General features: G+C 40.1%; 1 protein-coding gene across 3 annotated transcripts in view; it reads right to left on the bottom strand.

Annotated features, from left to right (window-relative positions):
• The window catches only part of LOC137643987 (probable phosphorylase b kinase regulatory subunit beta), a 647,361-nt gene that overhangs the window by 55,437 nt on the left and 569,307 nt on the right, over positions 1-22,617 (bottom strand). For all 3 annotated transcript variants that reach the window (XM_068376819.1, XM_068376818.1, XM_068376820.1), the window contains 2 exons: positions 12,118-12,187; positions 643-813 (listed from right to left, as the gene is read on the bottom strand). In XM_068376819.1, the coding sequence (XP_068232920.1) occupies positions 643-813; positions 12,118-12,187 (241 nt within the window). The remainder of the gene's footprint in view (positions 1-642; positions 814-12,117; positions 12,188-22,617) is intronic.

Here is a 22,617-nt window from a genome sequence, read left to right as displayed (position 1 = left end):
ATCGTAATGTTGCTTCATTGCATTATTAGCATGAAGCGAACATCAATAATTCAAACTCAAAAAGTTTAAGAAAAAGATTCAACAGCCCTGGATAAGACCCAAGACTAGGTCCATACTCGTTGCGGTTGAAGATAAAAGTGAAGTCTTTGACAGGCAAATGGGAGGGGGCATATCACCAGCCACTACCTATCTTGTTAATGATTTCAAGTCGTTCCAACTCTGCTGAGGAAATTCTCCATCTTAGAGGCAAAAGATTTGTATAAACATAGGAACAAATAAATAATTAATTTGAGACGTTTCTATCACTGGAGTTACTTCACCACTCATTCACAAGCATATGTTAGTAAAGAAAACTTTAGACTTGGAATATGTACATAATCATACTGATTACTTGGACTTTGCACATTACAATGTTGATCGATACAGTTCCCTGTTGTTATAAACTGGGCTTTTATAGTTCAAACAGCAATAATAGTAAGGTGAAGAATTTTCAGAGAACACATCACCAAAATGCAGCTCTAGCTGCTGCTTTAAATACAAAAATTAACAATCTTACTTTAGTGGAAGTTCAAATCATATTACAATCAAGTACCATGCACAAGCTTCTTAATCAAAGAAAGGTTAAAATTAGAAAATAAATACCTCTACTACAATCTGTCGATATTCAGGGTGCCCAATACGGTTTAGAAGAGTTTGGACAGTGATAGCAAAATTGAGTTCCCCTGGTGACATTTCTGAGATTGTAGGCTCCTGAGGTAACAAGTGATCACACAAACAAACACCATTGGGAGTCTTTAAAAGAATGTTCCAGACCTGCAAATAACAGTATAAAAATTAGCTCTTAAAAGTAATAATTAAACAAAAAATAATAAAATTCAGTTTTCATAAAACCATCTTTTTCTACAAGCCACTTTACCACACATATTTATGGCCAATAAGTTTTCAGGGGAAAAAAAAGAGAAAAAAAAATGGCTTATGCTTCCAGGTATTGAGAAATCCTCCCAATTCTTATGTAAATTGAACATGATGCAGAGGCTCACACTATCAGAAGAATTACACTTATTCAATTAATAAGTTTGTTTGGAAAAAACTACTCAATAAAAATTGTTTGTTTCATCTCATTGTCCATTAAAATCCCTGGTTCAATGAGGATTATACACAATTATTTTGTGAATTAGGAGGCTTATCATCCTTGAATGGGTGAAAGATCAAAATTGACTTGGAATAACCATACACAGCTGAGAAATGTTGCTCAGAGTGTTTAAGCTTTGACTGAAAATATGCGACCAAAAAAAGAAACGCTTTCTGATACAGCATTCTTTAGTGTAGACTTAAAAAGTTCTTCCTTTACTTAAACAGATGGCCCTGTCACTCACTGTCCCCCCAAAAAGGCAACCCTTCTGGCTGGTATTACTGTATTATTCTTAAAAGACTCTCAATAGGCCTATTCCTTGTGTAATAAAAAAGGCCTATTTTTTATGCAATAAAAAAACAGACCGAATGTGTTTCTCGAAAGTAAATTTATAAACAAGAATCATAGCTAAAACTTTAAGAGTTGTATAGAGTTACAGACACATTATCAATGCAAAGATCTAGATGATAAGGAACCACTGTCCTCGACCTACTTACAATCATACTTTGAGTTTAGTTAGGGTTCAAGTTAATGCAACATAATTTAAACCATGCAATAATTTTAGCTACATCTCTATTAAGGGATTCAGCAATCACAAATCTACATTGATATGAAACTGATATAAAGAGAGTAGCATCATCTGCATATGCAATAAGTTTGTTTTCTCAGCCAAACCACATATGTGTACTGCATATGACATGAAAAGTAATGGGCTAAAAACACTACCCTGAGGAACACAAGATATCACATTTCTCTACTCACTATGGTGCCCATCAACAACAACTCTTTGCAATCTATTACTAAAAATTTTTATAATGACACTAAGAAAAGTCCTATCTACTCCCAACTGTCTGAGTTTGAAAACAAAGGCCTCATGGTTAATATAAAAGGCAGCGCTAAAATCAAGGCCAATCCGATGGACTACCTGACCGCAATCAAGGGATTTTTGTACAAAAGCCAAATTGTAAACAAGGGAATGAATTAATACCTTCAGCATACCTATTTAGATGTTTTGCCAAGATGTTAAAAAACTTCAAATAATATGGGAGTTATAGAAATTGGGCAGTAATTAGCAGGGCTAGAGCTACCACAAACACCTTTACCTAATTGTGTAACAGTATTAGTTCTCCAGAATGTGCAAAAAGAACCTCTTCTTGCTAACTTGGGGAAAATAAGCGATAACTTAGGAGCTAAGAAATCAGTGGTCTTTATAAAAAAAAATACCATTTAGGTCTCACCTCCATAAGCATCAAGGTTCATCAAGTGTTTCAGGTTCATGGGACTGAAAAGCTAAAATCAATAGTTTAGCCTCAGGAAAACAGGAATGAGGAAAATTGAGTTTCTCATTACTCTGTTAACTGTCAAACACTTCAGGCAAAAGGGTTGCATTTTTCTTTGGACAGTGAGTGACAGAGCCATCTGATTTAATTAAAGGAGAAAGTCATAAGTCTACATCAAAGAATACTGATTTAAGGGTAGCCCATCACTTATGTTCCTATGATGTACCAGAAAAGGCCTCCTTCAAGGTTAAATTGTATTCCTTTTCAGTTGAAGCATAAACTCTTTCAAGGTTAAATTGTATTCCTATTCAGTTGAAGCATAAACTCTTTCAAGGTTAAATTTTATTCCTTTCCAGTTGAAGCATAAACTCTCTGAGTAATAGCTATTGGCCAAGTATAGTTATTTCAGTCAGATCTGATCTGTTACCCTTCCTAAGATGATAGGCCTCCTACTTCTCCCAATAAGTACATCTACAATCATCATTGAACCAGGGTTTGTCTTTCACTTGGTATTTTAGCACACCAGAAGGGACATGCCTATCAATTATGTTGACCAGATTCTCATTCAAGAAAAAACAGGCTCAATACCTTTATACAATTATGACCAATTTGAATGCAAAATATTACTAAAATGCCATTCTAGTCTGCTTGAGATTTTACATATACCTTACATAAGTATGACACATCAGGGAAAGGCTGCTAAGTCTTAATTACTAATGAAATCCATGCATGATGCTTCAACTATCTTCGCAATAACTGATATGTCCACAGGAGATGTAAGCTGATCGAACCAACGAGGAATTACTTATTAATAGCTGGAGGCATTATAATCCTCCTTGTAATTGTAATCAACTAGCCTAGTTTTTTCTGTTATTTTCCCCTAAACAAAACTTGAATTTAATTTTGTTTCAAATTCTAAACATAGTCAGCTACAACCTGAACATACCTCTTCATAATAACAGTAGGCAATCACATTCTTCATAGCAATTATCTTGATCATAATATTCAGGCATGAGACACAAAGAGAATGATCATCATGATCCTCCAGAAATAATTCTATAGAACAACTTTCATAAGAATTAATAACAAATCTGAAAGACATCATCCCTTATTATTGTAAATAACGTATTTTGAAGAAAAGCGAAAATTCTATTTTTGGGCGAGATGGCCATGTCGTCCTTTAGGTAGCTTTCTAAGGGATATTTAGCTACAGTGATACTCCCAGAGAATTGACCATAGGTCTCCAGAATTCTAACTCCTGGCGCGAGTATCCTTAAAAATTTTCTCAAGGATATCGCATAATATCAGGGGACATATTTCCTGATACGGCACATGACAATCTTCACCCCGAATAGAGTTTTCGCTCTGAGGGGAAGAGTGGCGAAATTGAAGGGGAGCCGTCATCAAGGTTACCCAGTGGATCCCCTTCCCGTACTACTACAGGGTCCAATATGGCTACCAATTCCTTGTAGCAATTAAGCATGGTGACTACAGATCGAGTAGTTTCGGGTGGGGATTGTTGCGTAAGTACAATGCTTTTCTTGGAAAAGGAGGGTGGGTCCATCAGGACAATATGGCCATCTCACCCAAAAATAGATTTTTCGCTTTGCTTCAAAATCCGTTTTTTGGGCTCAAGCCATGTCGTCCTGATGGAAGCTTACCAGAGAATTACTTGAAATTACTGTATCTGTGGGTTTGTATAAGTGCCTCAACCTTGGGTCAGCTTCTATATGGTCATCCAGACTACATAAATATATGACGGTACCGTTATACGTCATATCCACTAAGCATGGAACAATCTTAGGGCTTCCTGCCCCCTGCAGGGAAATGTCATCCTTGATTATAGAAGCAACGAGGTTTGTATGTATATTGGAACAAATGTAATTATCACTCAATAATTCTATTCATATGTATATGCACCTTCAAGTATATACTTTAATTTAGGAAAATTAAGTAAACACTCTAATTCTATTCAGCTACTTCGGGGCGAATAAGACGCAAATACACCTTCAATATTTATTTGGATAGACAACATAAATGTAACAATAAATCTATTTAAATTAAAATCAGTATTATACATCCAACATATAAAAGGTATATATATAATTATCACCTGAAAGGGAAGAAATATATTAGCCACTCAAAATCATTTGAAAAATTATCAAAATAATTTCACTGTAAATGTTGAATAAATATCAACACTGTGTACAAGTGTACACATGGCACTGATGTCATTGGTATGATTCTGCACCTATAAAGAACAGTCCTAGTGTCACCAGGGTGACACTTAATAAAAGGTATTACACTGCAAGGTATTAACACCTTTTCACCCAAACTGAAACAGTCCCAAACAGTTCACTGTTCATCGCAGCACTAGACGACAGGTTTCACAACACTACCTGCCGCCACCACAAAATGTTTCAAATCGTGCACTTGCTTCGCATAATGTTTATAGAAGACTCTAGAGGATTTCCAACCAGTGTATGAGCGGAGTTTCTCAAAGTCCATATACTGAAAAAAGTTCAGCGAGGAAGCAACCTTTCTCGGATCATGACCTGCGGGTGTTCTATCAGGATCCGCTCTGCGAATGAAGTAGGTGAGCTTCGCCCTCAGTTGTTTCAGGGATAAGTTTGATCCTGAGGTTTCGCCTTTGAAGAGCTGTCCTCCCTTGAAGTCTGAAGTTCTTCGAAGATAGACCTTTAGACACTCTACTGGACATAGAGACATCTTCCTTCAGAGGGCCGATTCTCCAGGGACCCCACCTTTTGGTAGGTAGCTCGTTTTTGGCGAGAAAGGTAGGATCAGGAAAGAGATTCAGTTCTCCCACTTCTGTGAACTGAATATGGCCCTCGTCTCTTGATAGGGCTACTATTTTACTAACTCTAGCCCCTGAGGCTATAGCGAACAAAAATATCACTTTTTGAGTTAGATCCTTTCGAGACCAATCTTCATTATTCAAGGTCGAAGCATAGTGCAAGACTTTGTCCAGAGATCATGAAATGGGCTTCTGAGGGGCTACTGGTTTAAGTCTAGCGCATGACTTCGGAATCTTGTTGAAGATTTCATTCGCCAGGTCCACCTGGAAGGCGTATAGAAGAGGTCTAGTCAAAGCTGACTTACACGTAGTTATCGTGGTGGCAGCCAAGCCTTGCTGGTGAAGGTGGATGAAGAAGGACAGCATTTTGGCTTTTACAAAAACAACCCAATCCTTCCAAGACGATTCATATTGTCTTCTGGTTGACTTTGACTTGTATTCTTCTAGAAAGTCTATACTGTCTTTCGAGATCCCAAATCTTTTCTTGACTGCTATGGAGAGAAAATCATGAGATGAAGGTTTTGGGTTCTCTGTGACGAAGTGAAGACAGTCGACTTCTGAACCAATTGGGATAGAGCTGGGTTCGGTAGAGGGAACAGCCTCAACTTCAGTTCTATCACCAGAGGGAACCAATTGCTCTTGGGCCACTTGGGGGCCACTACTGCTGCAGTTCCCTTGAAGGATCTCAGCTTGTTGAGGACCTTCAGCAGGAGATTTGTTGGTGGGAACAGGTAGATGTGGGTCCATCTGTTCCAATCGAGGGACATGGCGTCCGTCGCCTCTGCCAGAGGGTCCTCCTATGGGGCTACGTATCGAGGTAGTTTCTTGTTGTCACTCGTTGCGAAGAGGTCGATCTGCAGTTCTGGGACTTTTTCCAAGATGAAGGAGAATGAGTCTGCATCTAGGGACCATTCTGATTCTATCGGCTTTAGCCTGGATAGAGCGTCCACCGTCACATTGTGGAACTCTTGTAGTTGAACTGCCGATAAGTGCCATCTCTTCTTTCTTACTAAACGAAAGATGGCCAGCATCACGTGATTGATGTAGGGCGATCTCGAGCCTTGTCGGTTCAGACATCTCACCTTCATTTTGCTGTCCACGACCAGCCTGATGCGGGTTGATCTGTGAGGGGATAGCTTCTTCAACGTCAGGAGGACTGCCATGGCCTCCAGAATGTTGATGTGAAAGGTCTTGAACAAGGATGACCAGGTCCCTTGAGCTTTCCTTTGATGGGAGTGACCTCCCCATCCTTCCGTCGAGGCATCCGTGTGGATGGTCACCGATGGGGGAGGTGGTTGTAAGGGAACAGTCCATGCTAGGCTCTTTACCTTTGACCACGGCTTGAGAAGCGATCTTAGTAAGGTCGGTAAAGGTCTTTGTAGATCTCTTCGAGCGTTTGATGCGTATCTTCTCCAGACTCCTGACGCATCTTTCAGTTGTGCTCTTAGCACTGGGTCTGTTACTGCTGCAAACTGGAGAGAGCCCAGTACTCTTTCCTGTTGGTGTCTTGAGATCCTGTTGGATTTCAGTAGTCTCTTGACAGAACCCGCGATCTCTCTCCTCTTCTTTGGTGGAATGGAGAGGAGGTGTGACTGCAAAGTTCCAATGGATTCCCAGCCATTGAAACTCCTGAGCTGGAGAGAGGCAAGACTTCTTGTGGTTGATCTTGAATCCCAGATGTTCCAGGAACTGGATTACTTGATGAATGCCTGCAGACAAGCAGTCTTGCATGCTGCCCACACCAGCCAGTCGTCCAGGTATGCGGCTACCTGAACGCCTTCTAGGCGTAGTTGTTGTACAACTGCGTCCGCAAGTTTCGTGAAGATCCTTGGGGCTATGTTTAGTCCGAAGGGCATGGCTCTGAAGACATACTTTGTCTTCTGTAACTTGAATCCTAGGTAGGAGGAGAGGGGGCGACTGACTGGAAGGTGCTAGTAAGCATCTGCCAGGTCTATGAGACTGTGTATGCCCCTTTCACTAAAAGGATCCTTATGTGTTGAAGGGTTAGCATCCTGAACTTCTTGTTCTCAATGAACTTGTTGAGTGGCGACAAGTCTAGAATGACTCTGAGTTTGTCCGAGTCCTTCTTGGGAACACAGAACAGCCTTCCCTGGAATTTGATGGACTTTGCTTTCCTTATAACCTTTTTGTTCAAGAGTTCTAAGGTATATTCTTCCAGTAAGGGGGTGGAGTGTTGGAAGAACTGAGGAAATGAAGGTGGAGATCTGTTCCATTTCCATCCTAGTCCATTCTTGATTAGGCTGTGGGCCCAGGGATCGAAGGTCCAATGATCCTGAAAGTAGTGGAGTCTCCCTCCTACCTGGAGCATCTCATTGCTTGGATGGTCCTGAGGGTTTGCCACCCTGACCACGTCCTCCCCTGCCTCGTGAGGGCTTTCTTGAGGAGCCCCGTCTAGATCCTCTTCCTTTCAGGCGAAAGGTAGTGGTGTGCCTCTCAAAACCTGGGTTGAAGGCTGGTGACTGGGCTATCAGCTGTTGAGGCACCACTTGGAAGGTGGTCTGTGGTTGAGCGAGCACTTGGGACATCGTGGTCATGGTGACCGTGGGATGTTGCTGTACAGGCCAAGAAGGTAGTCTTGGCTTCTTTGTCTTCCTCTTAGGTTGGGGACAAACATATGGGGAATATTTTCTCTTGGCAGCTTTCTCGACTACTTCTTGGACCACTTCCTTTGGGAAGAGGTCCTTGCCCCAGATACAGGAAGTAATCAGCTTCCTGGGTTCATGTCTGACCGTTGCATTGGCAAACACAAACTCTCTGCAGGCCCTCCTGGCCTTCACGAAAGCGTACAAGTCCTTGACTAGGGTGGCCATGTGCATCTTGGCCAGAACTGTGTACATATCTGGGGTGCTGGCAATGCCTGCACACATCTCCATGCAGTTCTGGAGGGAAAGGGAAGCGGCTAGCCTCTCCTTTGTCTCCTGTTCTCTTCGCAGGAGAAAGTCCGATAGCTTCGGTAGGTTCTTGCTGAACTGCTGTCCTGCGATGTCTGCATCAAGCTTCGATACTGAGAAGGTTAGGTGGACCTGCTTCCATTCCTTCTCATCTGTGGGCAAGGCCAGAGACAATGGCCTACACTCCTCTAGTGTAGGGCATGGTTTGCCTGCATCAATAGCGTTTAGCACATTTTGAAGATCCTTTGACGAGAAGGGAAAGGCTCTTGAAAAAGGAGCAAGAAAAGTAGGGTGTTTCTTGCTCAGTGCAGAAACTCTCGAGTTAGTATATCCTGCCTTCTTCAGGCTACTCGTCAAGAGAGCCTGTGCCTTGTTGTGGTCGAAGACCATGACCTCCTTTGGTTCCGTCTTTTCTTTAGACGCTGGCTCACTCTTCAGCTGGATGAAACACTCAGGGTAAGCCACAAAGTTTGGCCAAAATTCAATGTCGTCCAGGTGGACGGCTCCCATCTTCTCCGAAATGTAGTTTGCTGTTGCTAATCAGCATGAACTCTGCATACCTCCAGGGATTGGTCTCGGAGCAGGGTGGCAGGTCCTTCACTCTGGGTCGCTTGTAAGACCCTCGGGAGGTGAGGATCCGAGTTGCTTCACGGAACTCCTTTGTCATCTTCTCCTTCATATCTACGTTTTCTTTATGTAGAGCGTCCATTAGCATAGTAAAGTGGGCCATAACTGCTTGACCCAGCGAGTCTAATGGAGGGGTAGGAGCCAAAGACGTAGACGGTGTTGGCTAGAATGCCGGCACAGGCAGAGGGGGGTCCTCCGCTTCTGTAAGTCGAGATCTTCATCTCCTCCGGGTGGTAGGGCCACCTCTTCCTCAAGATCCTCTTGAAGGAGATCCTTTTCCGTGTCTGTGGACACTTCAGACATCCTCTCCTCCTGATGGATGTCCATGCCTTGCAAAGCTTCACTGACGTCGGCCTCAACTGCGATCTGGACGCAAGGAGGCCCGGGTTGTGCCTGGGGTACAACGGCATCAGCTGTTGCCTTCGGGAACAGCATGCTTCTCATCATGTCGTTGGGAAGGTACGGTCCGGGAGAGTTCTTCTGGAACCCTCGTACCTATTTCCGAAGCTTTTCCCTCGCCGTGTCCTTCGACTCCGTCGACTTGGGATCGCCGAAACCCTCGGTCACCAAGGCCGAGCAGACGTTGCAGTCCTTGGGGTCCCAAAACCTCAAGGTTTCGGTTGCGACTGAGCAGGCGGCATGAGACCTGCACATAGTGTGACCACAAAAGTTCCTACTTTTGTGGTTACAGTACATCACCTAGCATTTCACCTTTGGCTCCTCCTGTAAAGAAAGAAAAACGAAATGAGTATGCGGTAATTTATCACACTTGATGAATTTATATACAGTAATCCCTCAACTATCGCGGTTAATGGGGACCAGAACCGACCGCGATAGGTGAAAAACCGCGAAGTAGGTTCCCTCCCTATTTTTGGAATACGTACATTTTTTGTGTACATGTACATGTATATATAACATTAAGTGTATATTAACCCTATAAATGCATATTTTATTAGTACATTAAAGAATCATGTAAATAAATATTGATAATATAAATTATATAGGGTGAGTTCTGGACGAACCGTACATATAGATGCACCGTACAAAATCTCTCAAGACCACATATATTATTTTAAGCTAGTTAGCGTCTAAAGAGTGAAAGAGAAAACGGAGTTACACAGCTCCGTCCCTCCATTAGAGAACGGGAACTAACAGCGCATGAATGAAGAGAGTTTTTTGGTTTTTCTCATTGCTGATGTAATATTTTGTCTCTAAGTTATGGTTTGTGGTGCTTATGAATATGCTAGGAGTGTGAAGGTTAGGTATTGTACACCTAAATATGACTATATGGGATGATATGACGAGGTTTTAGTGATTTAGTTCACCAGCTGTGTCGGTAAAGTTTGTTTACATTTCAATGACTGCCCGTGGATGTTCCGTACATCTTGGTTTTTAAATGTACGGAATCTCCACATGTAAACAAAAATGTTTATGCTGTTTGTGTGTTGAACTAGTCTTTAATATAATATCAAGTAGGCAGGCTTCAAGCATAATTTTGTATGGTAGGCTGGTCTACATTATGTATTTCTAATGTATCAGAGCATTAAAGTGTAAAAAACAGTTTCATACATTACATAATAGCAAAAATTAGCTCTGTCATCCTGGAAACTTTAAAAAGTACTTATTTTTGTTTGTTTTAAGCCTTGTAAGCTTTATAAGGAAAAGCAGACAACGTAACACCACATTTTTTCTCACCTTTTTGTGTAATAAAGCAAGATGAAAATGAAATCCCATTCTTTATTTCAACATACAGTAGTTATCTATTTATTACATAGTAGCCAAAATTAGCTCTGTCATCCTGGAAACTTTAAAAAATACTTATTTTTGTTTGTTTTAAGCCTTGTAAGCTTTATAAGGCAATGCAGATAATGTAACCACATTTTTTTCTCAACTTTTAGTGTAAAAAAGCAAGATGAAAATTAAATCGCATTCTTTATTTCAACATAGTTATCTATTAATGTTGCAAATAATTTAAAATCAACATCGGGGTCTATTTTAATGGAAACACGGCAGGGAGAGTTGCTGGGTAAAGCTTCTCGGCGGCTTGGCCAATCAGCTTGCGAGATTCTGGAGCCGAGATGGCCAGTGAATCAGAGAGGTGGATTTTGAGTTGCGCGCCATCTCCGTGTTGATACCTGATATTCTACTGTACTCTCTGCCTTCTGCTAGTGCCCGCGTAACTCTCCCACCATCTTTTCTAATTTTTTATATTTTTGAAAATCCGCGATGCACTGAGACCGGTTAACTTGAGCCGCGAAATGACTGTATAATATATATATATATATATATATATATATATATATATATATATCATATATATATTATATATATATATATATATATATATATATATATATATATATATATATATATATATGTATATATATATATATATATATATATATATATATATATATATATATATATATATATATATATATATATATATATATATATATATTATATATATATTATATATATATATTTATATATATATATATGCTATTTAAACCGAGAATGTCGTTCTACTAACTAAATAACACATGCCCAACGAACGACAGCGCCCATGGCCACTCCAGTAACAGGCCTAGCTCCTAATCACAATAAATTACTCTAATTTCACTGTGAGACAGGAACTAAAATACAGTACACATATTGTAAAGATTCAAAACTTAACTTTCCAGAGGCGAAAGAAGCTGAAGACTGCATAATAATAATCCTTGAAAATCGATCGAAAATGACAGATCAACAGGGAACACCACCGTGCGAATTCGCAACAAAATTAGGAATGTCCGCCATATTGAATATGGCGCTGTCGTGATACTCAATAGTAGTAGGGGAACTAGGGTAACCTTGATACGGCTCCCCTTCTAATTCTGCCACTTTCCCCCTCGAAGCGTAAACGCTATTCGGGGTGCAGATTTCTATGTGGCGTGTCAAGAATACGTCCCCTGATATTATGTGATATCCTTGAGAGAAATTTAAGGATATTCGCGGCAGGAGTTAGAATTCTGGAGATCTAAAGGTAAATTCTCTGGGAATATCACTGTAGTACATACTGTATATCTCTTAGGAAGCTACTCTTAGGAACCTTCCATCAGGACAATATGGGTTGAGCCTAAAAAGGAAAATTTTAATTTTAGGGTAACCTATATGTCAATATAGAACCAGGCTTCAAGGGGAATGCATTACAGACATTAACAGAGTTTCACGGAAATAATTATGTGCAGAAACAATTTCACAAGTACTTTATACATTTGAATTCTGATTACGAAACTAAATATAAAAAATGGGTGTATCCAAAACTAACTACCGGTAGCAGGAAACAGGCAAACTAAACATATACTGTACCTTTTCATAAAATTTCTTAGGAGTGCGCCCTAAACACCCATCAATCATTCTTGTCTGCTGTGGAGTTAGTCTGAAAAGTAATACTGTATTTCAATATCAAGATCAGGAACGTAGTAACGCATTTCACATGTGCGATAATTAAATCAATTAATCACATAGATTTAAGTTTAAGATTTTATACTCTAAGGCCATGGGTTAGGATATGTATATCATAAAAAAGATACATGTACTATTATTGCAATTATTTTTCATTGATCCTAACATTCTCTGAATCCCCTCCTTCCTTATGCCAGAAGAAATAGTATTAGGCTTACAGTATACAGTACAAGATTCAGTACAGTAATGCACTAGCATTCAGTTCAAATATTCAAAATGAGTAATATACTGAACTATGTTCATTTAATTAAATACAGTACTGTATAATGGTTTTCAGACATACAGGAAGTTTGTTCTACAGTACAATATTAGTGACTTTTTTTGGTGGATCAATAGACTCAAAAGTATATTATATATTATGAATGTGATTTATAGCTTCTGCATTTATAGGAATGGTTAATTTTGATAAAACAAATATTTTCTATTCATAGTCAAGAATTGCAACTGCTGTTTTCTGCAGAAACCTACTGTATATTTCGTTAATTTTCAATTAACTTGGTAAATGGAGGTAATTGGTATTTTGAATATTTTGTAAAAACTGTTTAGAGCCAGTGTTGACTATTCTCTCTTTTAATTACTTATTTATGTTAATACTTGTTGACTGTTTATGCTTGTCATTATGTTGTGACAGGATTAAGTTTCTGGAGGATCTAGGTTTCTGGATTTTGTCAGATTAAAGAAAAAGGTTGAACACACTTCTCTGAAGATTAGTATAGTGTAACCTACATACAGGAATACTGCCTTATAAAAAATCTACAGGACAACTTGTTTACTGACACAATTCGTGGCTAACCACAGCATATGTAACTATAACAACATTTTGATGTGTTTTCTTGAGAAATTATATAACTATTCATTGATCTATATTGATATTTGTGAAATTTATACTGTTTCATGTTGTCAGGGGTAGAACAACACTATTAAAAGGATATAATGAAACACAAAAATATCTATTCCCAGCGAGAGCAGCGAGGTGAGACGAGATTCGACTGTGGCCCTGTTTGGGCAATCCTGTCATCTCTTCATTTTCATCAGCATTTTGGAAGTAAACCAAGCCTCGCCGAGAGCGCCTGGCCTGCCGTGATAAGGAAACTGTCCTGCTTGACCAAGATGTCATCGTCTTAATTAGTGGAGTCAGCATCTTTTGAGAAATCGAGTCTGAGGGAAGTCCTTGTTTAGGATATATGTCATCATGGAAGGACACGTGCTGCCCTTTTGTTACGACTTAACACGTAGCCCGGATTGTATCAGAAATTTCTTCTAGAAGCTTCCATGGCGTGATCGAAGTGGGCGTTTTTGAGGAATCCAATAGAGATGCAGAATTGTTAAAAAGAACACCTTCTATGGAGATGACCACTGCCCACTGTAATTAAGTCCGCCCATACAAGAAGAGATTGTCCAAGAGAGATAGGAGAGGACATACAACAAGAGAGGAACTATGTCAGAAGCAGATAACATCCAAGTCTTAGCAAGATAAGAAACAGAGGAGACCAAAAGTCTGATAGAGTCAGATTCTAAACTTCCCTTCAGACAACAAAAGCCTATCTCCAAAAGATCCTGCTATGGCCGAGAGGAAGAGACAAATTGAAGCAGCCAGCCCTCCCTGCTTGTGACAAGAAGTAGCCAACACTGCCTGCAGCCTGCCTTCGTTCAACAGTATCATCGAATCCTTGGAAGAAGACCTCTGATGTCCCATCTTGATGCCACCCTTTTTGTGACGTCTTCGAATCCGGTCATCGTGCCAGTTTCATCTCTACAACGTTCTCAAGCCTGAAGTCTCCGTACCAGTATCATCTCAGCAGCTGCAGAAAACTACTCCTTAAATATTTCTACCTTACTGACTGTTCCCCTTTTCTGTTGATGTTTTGATTGATTTGGTTAGTCAGTTAAAGTAACCGAAGAAGTAACATTAGTTTTCTTTGTAAGTTTGTGAATAAACGTATTGTGTTTTTTTTTTTTTTGTGTGTTTCTTTTTATATTCATTTCCCATATTTCAATCGGTGTTGTTGAGATTTATTTTACTTATTAAAAGAACCTGTAACGATTTTAAGATCGTAACACATGTACAACTAATTCATACTTTGTAAACTTCACTTCCATGACCTCGTTTGGACATTTTCAAAACTTTCAGACTTTATTTAGCCTAACTGTTAACTTGGTCGGCAGCCATTGAAATGTACTTTCCCAACCAAGGTACAGTGAAGAAAACACACTTTTCACGATGGTTATTTAATCACAGTATTACCCCTGACACAATACACTAATGGAATGCTGATAATAAAATTCCACAAACAATTCCAGTGCCAACTCTAAGCAGTAATTGCTAACAAATCCAGGGGAGGACATCTTTATGCACAGTATTAAGCAAACAAACCAGAGCAAGTCTCATCAATATTGCATGACTGAAGAAACAGGAGCGGCAAAGAGAGTGGTGCGTCAGTTACCACTTAACACTAGAAGGTTCCTTGCTTTACTATGAACATGTGTTTATTGAAGGGAAATAAAGTGGGAGAATATGACACATTTGGAAGTAATTTGTATTTTTCCTAGCCATACAAACCTGAGCTCTTTACTATGAATATATTGTTCCGGCTTAGCTGGAAAATGAGTAATAAAAGTTTACACGAGGTAAACATCCAGCCGCTAGTTAGCACAGGGAAGTGGGTAATCGACCAACCACCCAGCTCTCACACTCAGTTAGACTGTATATCCAATTTTAATTGCAGGCAGGACTTTACAAAGGGATAGGTGATGGTGAGCCAAGTATGAGTAAAGAGCTCAGGTTTGTATGGTTAGGAAAAATTCCCATTACCTCCGATTTTGTCATTGATTCCTACACAAATACAAACCATTCGCTCTTTACTAGAGAGACTCACCCTTAGGTGGGTGGAAGTCCAAAAATCCAACTGGCCGGGAACTTGATCTGAAGTGAAACTCTGAGCTCGTGCGAGCGTGAGATGGTACCCTTGTCACCTCCCAAACTCTCAGTGTGTAAAGCACATGAGTGGCTGGTCTGGGCAATAGTGGCAAATGTGTGTGGAAACTTGAGCACTGTGACTTGATCAGGTAAGATTATTGGAGTGTGTAGCATTTACTCTTCCTAACCTAGACATTGCCACATTCCCCTTCGCAGGGAAGACGGGGACATAACAAACGTACAGTATAACATATATCAGGTTACACAAGGAAAATGGGTATTACTTGCAGTCAGAGGTAAGTCAGCTTGTAGCGTCGTCTGAATGCTGTACCCAAAAAGAGGAGAAAATGAAGGAAGAAAAGGCTCGTCATTCTGTCCATTCATCCCAGATTAACACCGGGTAAAATCTACCCTCGACCGACTGCTATTTGTCTTGTAAGGAAGCTAAGGTACCTTATACAACTTGTTGTGCTGCAACCACAGGACCTTTGGAGAAGGTATCCAGACTCCTGTGGGTTAAGTCTTGCAGGTAATTGGGCCATGAAGGTGTTTTGATGCATTCAGACACCCACTAGTAGGACCTGTGCCACATAGAAGTTTCTTTTGAATGCTAGGGAAGTACTGATGCCCCTAACATCATGAGTTCTGGGTCTGCAATCTCTTGGGGGAGATTCAGGATTCAGCACACGTTCAATTACCTGACGAATTCACGCTGAGATCCTGCTTTTAATGACTCCTTTTGACACTACCCGTGGCAACAAAAAGTCGTTTGACTTATGGGCGAGCTCCAGAAGTTCGTCTAAGATAGTGCCTCAGAGTTCTCACAGGACAGTAACAACTGAGCAGGATCATTAGCTACATGACGGAGACTAGAAATCCCGAAGGTCCCGAACCTAAGGTCCGCTACAGCCCTATTCTGAGTCTTAGCAATGAAATCAGGGATAAAGTAGCACTTTAACTGCCTCAATCCCAGTTGAGATACTACCGCTAGAGAGTTATGGGGTCTTTTGACTGGCCAGAGAGTACTATGCTGGATTCTTCTCCCTGGTTACGGTCCATTTTCCTTTTGCTTACACACATCACCGTATAGTCTCGACTATTCTTTACATATCCTCTGTCCTCATACACCTGACAACACTGAGATTACCAAAAATTCTTCACCCAAGAAGTTACTGCACTATCATTGTTCAGTGGCCACTTTCCTCTAGGTAAGGGTAGAAGAGACTCTTTAACTATGGTAAGCAGCTCTTCTAGGAGAATGACACTCCAAAATCAAACCATTGTTCTCTAGTCTTAGGTAGTGCCATAGCCTCTGTACCATGGTCTTCCACTGTCTTGGGTTAGAGTTCTCTTCTTTAAGGGTATACTCATTCACAGTATTCTATCTTATTTCTCTTCCTCTTGTTTTGTTAAAGTTTTTATAGTTTATATCTGAGATATTTATTTGAATTTTGTTACTGTTCTTAAAATATTTAATTTTTCCTTGTCTCTTTTCCTCACTGGGATATTTTTCCTGTTGGAGCCCCTGGGCTTATAGCATTCTAATTTTTCAACTAGGGTTGTAGTTTAGTAGGTAATACTGATAATAATGTCGAAAAAACCATACAACAAGCTGACCCGTTTGGCCGAGGCCAGAGAGGAGGAAAACCATCTTAAGGGTCAAGTCACACTCTGAGGACTGACGTGGTGGCATCAGGGATTGTATCACAGTCTCTACATTCTAAGGAGGTGATCTAACTTCCAACTGAGCGCATGTAAGCTCTAAACTTCGTATGAAGAAAGACAATTCCATGGAGGAGGAAATGTTAACTATGTTCAGTCTAAAGACAAGGGTCAAGACCGAGTGGTAGCCTTTCACCGCCAACACAGAGCAGAGTTCTTCCTCCCTGAGGTACAATAAGAACTCGGCTATTACAGGAATAGTGGTATTGGGAGGAGTCAGATTCCTTCCACGACATTAACCACAGAAGATAGCCCACTTTGCTTGGTAGATGGCATTAGATGACTCATGGAGGTATACAGACATCCTTTTGCCACTGCTTGCAAAAACCCTCTCTGTGAGAGGAGATGCTGGACAACCTCCAGATGTAAAATTGTAGGAAAGCGACTACTTTGTGGTATATCTCTGCATGAGGTTTGAAGAGGTCAGGAAGGAGAGAAGGCTCTCTCAGTACCTCAGGGAGCAGAAGTAGAAGGTCAGGGTACTATTCCGCCTGCTGCTATTAGGGTCATCAACAGGTCTTGCAATGCTCTTACCTAGTTAATGAGTCGCCTTAAGAGACAGATGGGGGGGGGGGGGGGGACATGTAGACGTCCAGGTTGTCCCATGGATATTGATAGGCATTGTAAAGAGCTGCCTGGGGATACAGCACTGGAGACCAGAGGCTTCTGGTCTAAGGACGTTGCAAATAAATCCATTACTGGTGAATCCCACAAAGTCAAGATTTTGTTGAATATCCAAGGAAGGAAAGACCACTTGGAGTCTTCCTACTCAGATTGTTGACAAGGATTTTTTTCTTGTCCAGAATCAAACGGGCTGACAGGGCGATTGAGTTATCTTCTGTCCATCTTAGAATTTCTACAGCTAGATAGCATAGCTGCTGTGAAAAAGTACCACCGTGTTTTTTTAGATACGCCACAACCATCATGTTGTCATTCATCAACACTATGAAGTGACCCGAAAGGATCTGTAGGAAGTGCTTGAAGGCCAGAAAGGCTGCCCTCATTTAAGACGGGTTTATATGGCAATGCTGGTTGGATTCGGACCACAGTCCGGAGACTATGTGCTGCAACAGGCGATGTACCCACCTTCTTCTGATGCATCTTTGAAGAGCATCAAATCAGGGGGTGGAGATTGATTGATTGAAAGTTTTCTGGCATCCTGACATCTAAGGCCATTGACGCCGATGGCATTTATTATATATGAAAAATAAAAGAGAATTCAATTGAAACCATAAAAGTTAAGAAGTCATTATAATAGTTAAATAGTTTTCAGAAGACCTGCTTCTGAAATAAATCTAAAAATGCCGCTCGCATAGTAGGACACATCATGTCCAAGAATCTTGGCAAGGATGAACGTGCCATCCTCACCTCAAGCCTCAAACAGATATCTATTGCTTAAGTTATTATAATTAGGGAAATCGGCCAACAAATGCCTCACTGTTAAAGGTACTAAACAGTCCTCGCAATACAGTTGGTGTTGGCCCTTTAGCAGAAACTCATGTGTCAACCGTGTGTGACCAATATGGAGACGACGAAGAGTCATCTCCCATTTTCGGGGTATCATGTTATACCTCCAAGGTGATATGATATTTGTTATTTCCCTCATTTTATTGCCATCTAGACTATCCCAGTGCTGCTGCCATTTATTACAAACCAATTTCTTGATGTAAGGTAGGAAATCATTACAGAGAATGGGATACCTCCTTGGTAGCAACTCGGATGCTGCATTCTTTGCCAGTAAATCTGCCTTCTCATTCCCAGACACACCTACATGTGCTGGAACCCAACAAAACAAACTTTTATATTTCTCCGTCCAATAATAAAAATCCATTCTAAAATCTTTAAAACTAGAGGGTTACTAGAATTAAAAACTTCAAAAGCTTGAAGAACACTCCTTGCATCACTAAAAATTGTAAAATTACCCTCCTTTTCCAAAGCTATTTTCTCAATAGCGGTTAGTATGCCATACAGTTCGGCAGTATATATGGAAGCTGTTGGAGGAAGTGCACCTCTACAATTAAAATAATTACTAAGTACTCCAAATCCAACGCCATCATCAGATTTGGAGCCATCAGTACATATAAAAGTCGATCCCCTATGTTCTGCAACATGTTTCATAAAAAGAGACCTGGATTCTAAGTCAGTCATATTCTTCTTAACTCCAATGAAGTATTTATAAAAAGATACGTCAGGTAATTTCCATGGAGGCGTTGATGATACCTTGAATGGAAGCACCTTAATTCTAATTATATCCAGATTGTTTAATAATTGTTTCACCCGAAACCCAAAAGGTTGAGGAGACTTTGGGTGCAACTCAAAGTATGTTGAGTGCCTTGCAAGGCTTCTAGTCTAAAAGGCTAAAGAATTAGGGAGTCTTTGCAATCTAAACCAATACCGAATAATCGAGGACATTCGGTAAAGATCTAGAGGCAACTGCCCAGCATCAACAAGGAGACTCGTGATAGGCGAGGTTCTAAACGCTCCTTTGGATAATCTAATACCAGCATGATGTATAGAATCTAATATTTTTAACCGGCTTGGGGTGGCTGAGGAGTATATTTCGCATCCATAACTAATTTTGGAAAAAATCAAGGCCTTGTATAATTTTATAATAGTATTGCAGTCTGCCCCCATGATGTATGGGACAATACTTTTAAAAGATTCAGAGCCTCAAGACATTTAGCTTTTAATGCTTTTAAGTGAGAAACCCATGTAAGACTACAATCAAATATCAACCCTAAAAATTTAGCTTCACTTGCACATGGGATCCGTTGACCTTTAATGTATATATCCGGGTCTGGATGTACTCCCCGGATACGACAGAAATAGACAATTGTTGTTTTACTTGTTGAGAACTTAAATCCATTCATATCGGCCCACTGGATAATTTTATCAATAGAGTTGTATTTTTCTCTCAACCATTGCCATTCTAGCTCCAGCAAATGATATGGAGAGATCTTTCACAAATAATGTTGCGAGAACATCCCAGGAATGACTAAGGATATCCCATTAATTGCTAGTGCAAAAAGGATTACACTCAGCACACTACCCTGAGGAACTCCTTCTTCTTGGCATTTACTCTCTGATAGAGGTTCCCCAACTCTCACTTGGAAAACTCTATGTGAGAAAAATGACTGAATAAATAGTGGTAGCTCTCCTCTTAATCCGAACTCATAGATTCTTTTAAGTATACCATATCTCCATGTGGTATCATATGCCTTTTCAAGATAAAAAAGACTGTCACATAGTGCTGTTTGGAAGCAAAGGCTTCACAAATTGAGGACTCAAGTCGTATCAGCACATCAGTCGTTGAGTGCATTTTTCGGAATCCACATTGAATGGGTGATAAAATACCCTTCTTTTCAAGGTACCACATCAGTCTTACATTGACCATCTTCTCCATGATTTTGCACAAACAAGATGTCAATGCAATTGGCCTATAATTTGCAGCTAAAAATTTGTCCTTACCGGGTTTTAAAAAGGCTAAAATAATGGCTAGTTCCCAAACACTTGGATAACTATGATCATGCCATATTCTATTAAAAATGCTTAAAATAAATATCTTTCTATTAAAATGTACATGTTTAATCATTGCATATGGAATTCCATCGGGTCCAGGGGCTGTATCGTTACACATAGCAAGAGCAGAATCAAATTCTCTTTCAGTATAAGGAGAATTGTATGACTCAAGCTTTCTAGTTGTGAAATTCAAAACTTTCTTTTCTTCAATGCTCCTATACTGGTGACCAGGAGCTGCTTCACACTTGCACGATACATTTGAAAAATGGTCAGCCAGGGCATTGCTAACTTCGGTTGCTCCAGTCATATACTGGCAATTTACCTTCAACACTGGTGGTGGATTTGGGGTGAATTCGCCTGCTATCTTTTTGACTTTCCTCCACACAGATGATGTTGGTATTCTACTGTTAATGGAGGAAACCAATGACATCCAAGACTGGCGCCTAGCTTCTTTCATGGCACGACGGAACTGTGCTCTACATTTCTTGTATATGACTAAATTCTCTTCAGTACGGCGCATGCACAATCGAATGAAAGACTTTCTTGTGGCTCGGTGCAGGGCAGTTAGTTCTGATGACCACCAGGGGACTGGTCGTCGTCTGAATATCCCTCTTGTTTTGGGAATGGAATTGAATCCTGCTTTGTGAAGAGTTCCATTAAGTAAGTCTATGGCATCATCAACATTTTCAAACTGTTCTGCATTTCCTTCAATTTCACTTAACTCCCAAAATCTATCCCAGTCGCCTTATCAAGATTCCATCGAGGCAATCACTGTAAAGGTGGACCATTGTTGGTGTTTATAATGATTGGTGCATGATCACTAGTAAGCCAATCATCTAATGTTCTTCAATTAAAATTGAGAAGATGGTCAGCGCTTGCAACTGATAGGTCAATGCAGGACAAGGTACCTGTCTGAACATGAAAATGTGTGGGCTCTCCTGAATTAAGGAGTTTGATCTTCATTCTCCAAAATTGATGATATAATATTACCCCTTGCGTTTACCAAAACATCACCCCATAAAGGATGTCTACTATTAAGATCTCCTAGTAAGAGAAAAGGTTGTGGGAGTTGTTTAATCACCTCTACTATATTATCATATGAGATGTTATCATTTGGAGGCAAGTAAAGAGAACAAATTGTGTATTTTCTCCCTATATCAATCTGTACAACCACTGCCTGGAGAGGGGTACAGATAGACAAAGATATTTGGGGAATATCTTGACGAACATATATAAGACTTCCCCCATGGCTCCCTGCTCGTTGATCATATGGTGTCCTATAGCTAACATACTCTCGAGGACAAGGAGTATTAGCATCAAGCTTACTTTCTTGTAGACATACAGTTATATGGGAGTGCTCACGTATGAGGAGCTTAAGTTGTTCATATTTTGCCCTTAAACCCTGGCAATTCCATTGCAGAATCGAGGAAAAAACTATGGTTTATTTTTTGGAAGACACCTTTGATGAAGTCTTCCCATTGGCAATATTTGATCTAACAATATTTCCCGGTGGTATCTCTAGAGAAGATTTTGATATAGTGGGTTTTGTGTTCCTCTTTTTCTTTGTATCCTTTTGATATAATTGTTGAGGAGGATGGTGGACCTCAACTTGAATTTTTGATTGGTTCAATTTACCTTCTAGTTGATCAGAAACATCAGCAGACAAGATATCATATTTATTTGAAGTCGTGACTTTAATGTTTCTTATGGTATAGGGGGTGGACAGAGATCTACTCCCTGAGTAGGTTGGTATTGTCTGCCCACCAATTCAAGTGCCTCTCTGGCTATGAGGCCACTGGAACTAGGAAGTCAGGATGATCCCTGTGCTCAGACCAATGGGTTTTCAGTTGCCAATGGAGAGAATAATGCGGAGACAGCTGTAAGTGAGCGGACTTTCCAAGCCCAGATAAAAAAGTGAATATACAGTCTAGCTGAGTGTGTGAACGGGGTAATTGGTGGACACCAGGCTAACTAGCGGCAGGTTGTTTACCTCTTGTAAAAGTTTATGGCTCGTTTTCCAGCTAAGCCAGAACAATATATTCATAATAAAGAGCGAATGGTCAATTAATTTGAGCTTCTGGGGAAGAAGCAATATGAATGCTTCTGGAGAAGAAGCAATACTAATATCAGTTGAGGTTCATAGAAATAATAGGGCCTTTAAAGGGTTATATCCATATACCTTTTGT

Source organism: Palaemon carinicauda, chromosome 7 (genome assembly GCF_036898095.1).
Source record: "Palaemon carinicauda isolate YSFRI2023 chromosome 7, ASM3689809v2, whole genome shotgun sequence".
NCBI lineage: Eukaryota > Metazoa > Arthropoda > Malacostraca > Decapoda > Palaemonidae > Palaemon > Palaemon carinicauda.
Note: the sequence above shows the minus strand (reverse complement) of the source record. Positions and strands in the feature narration are given on the sequence as shown.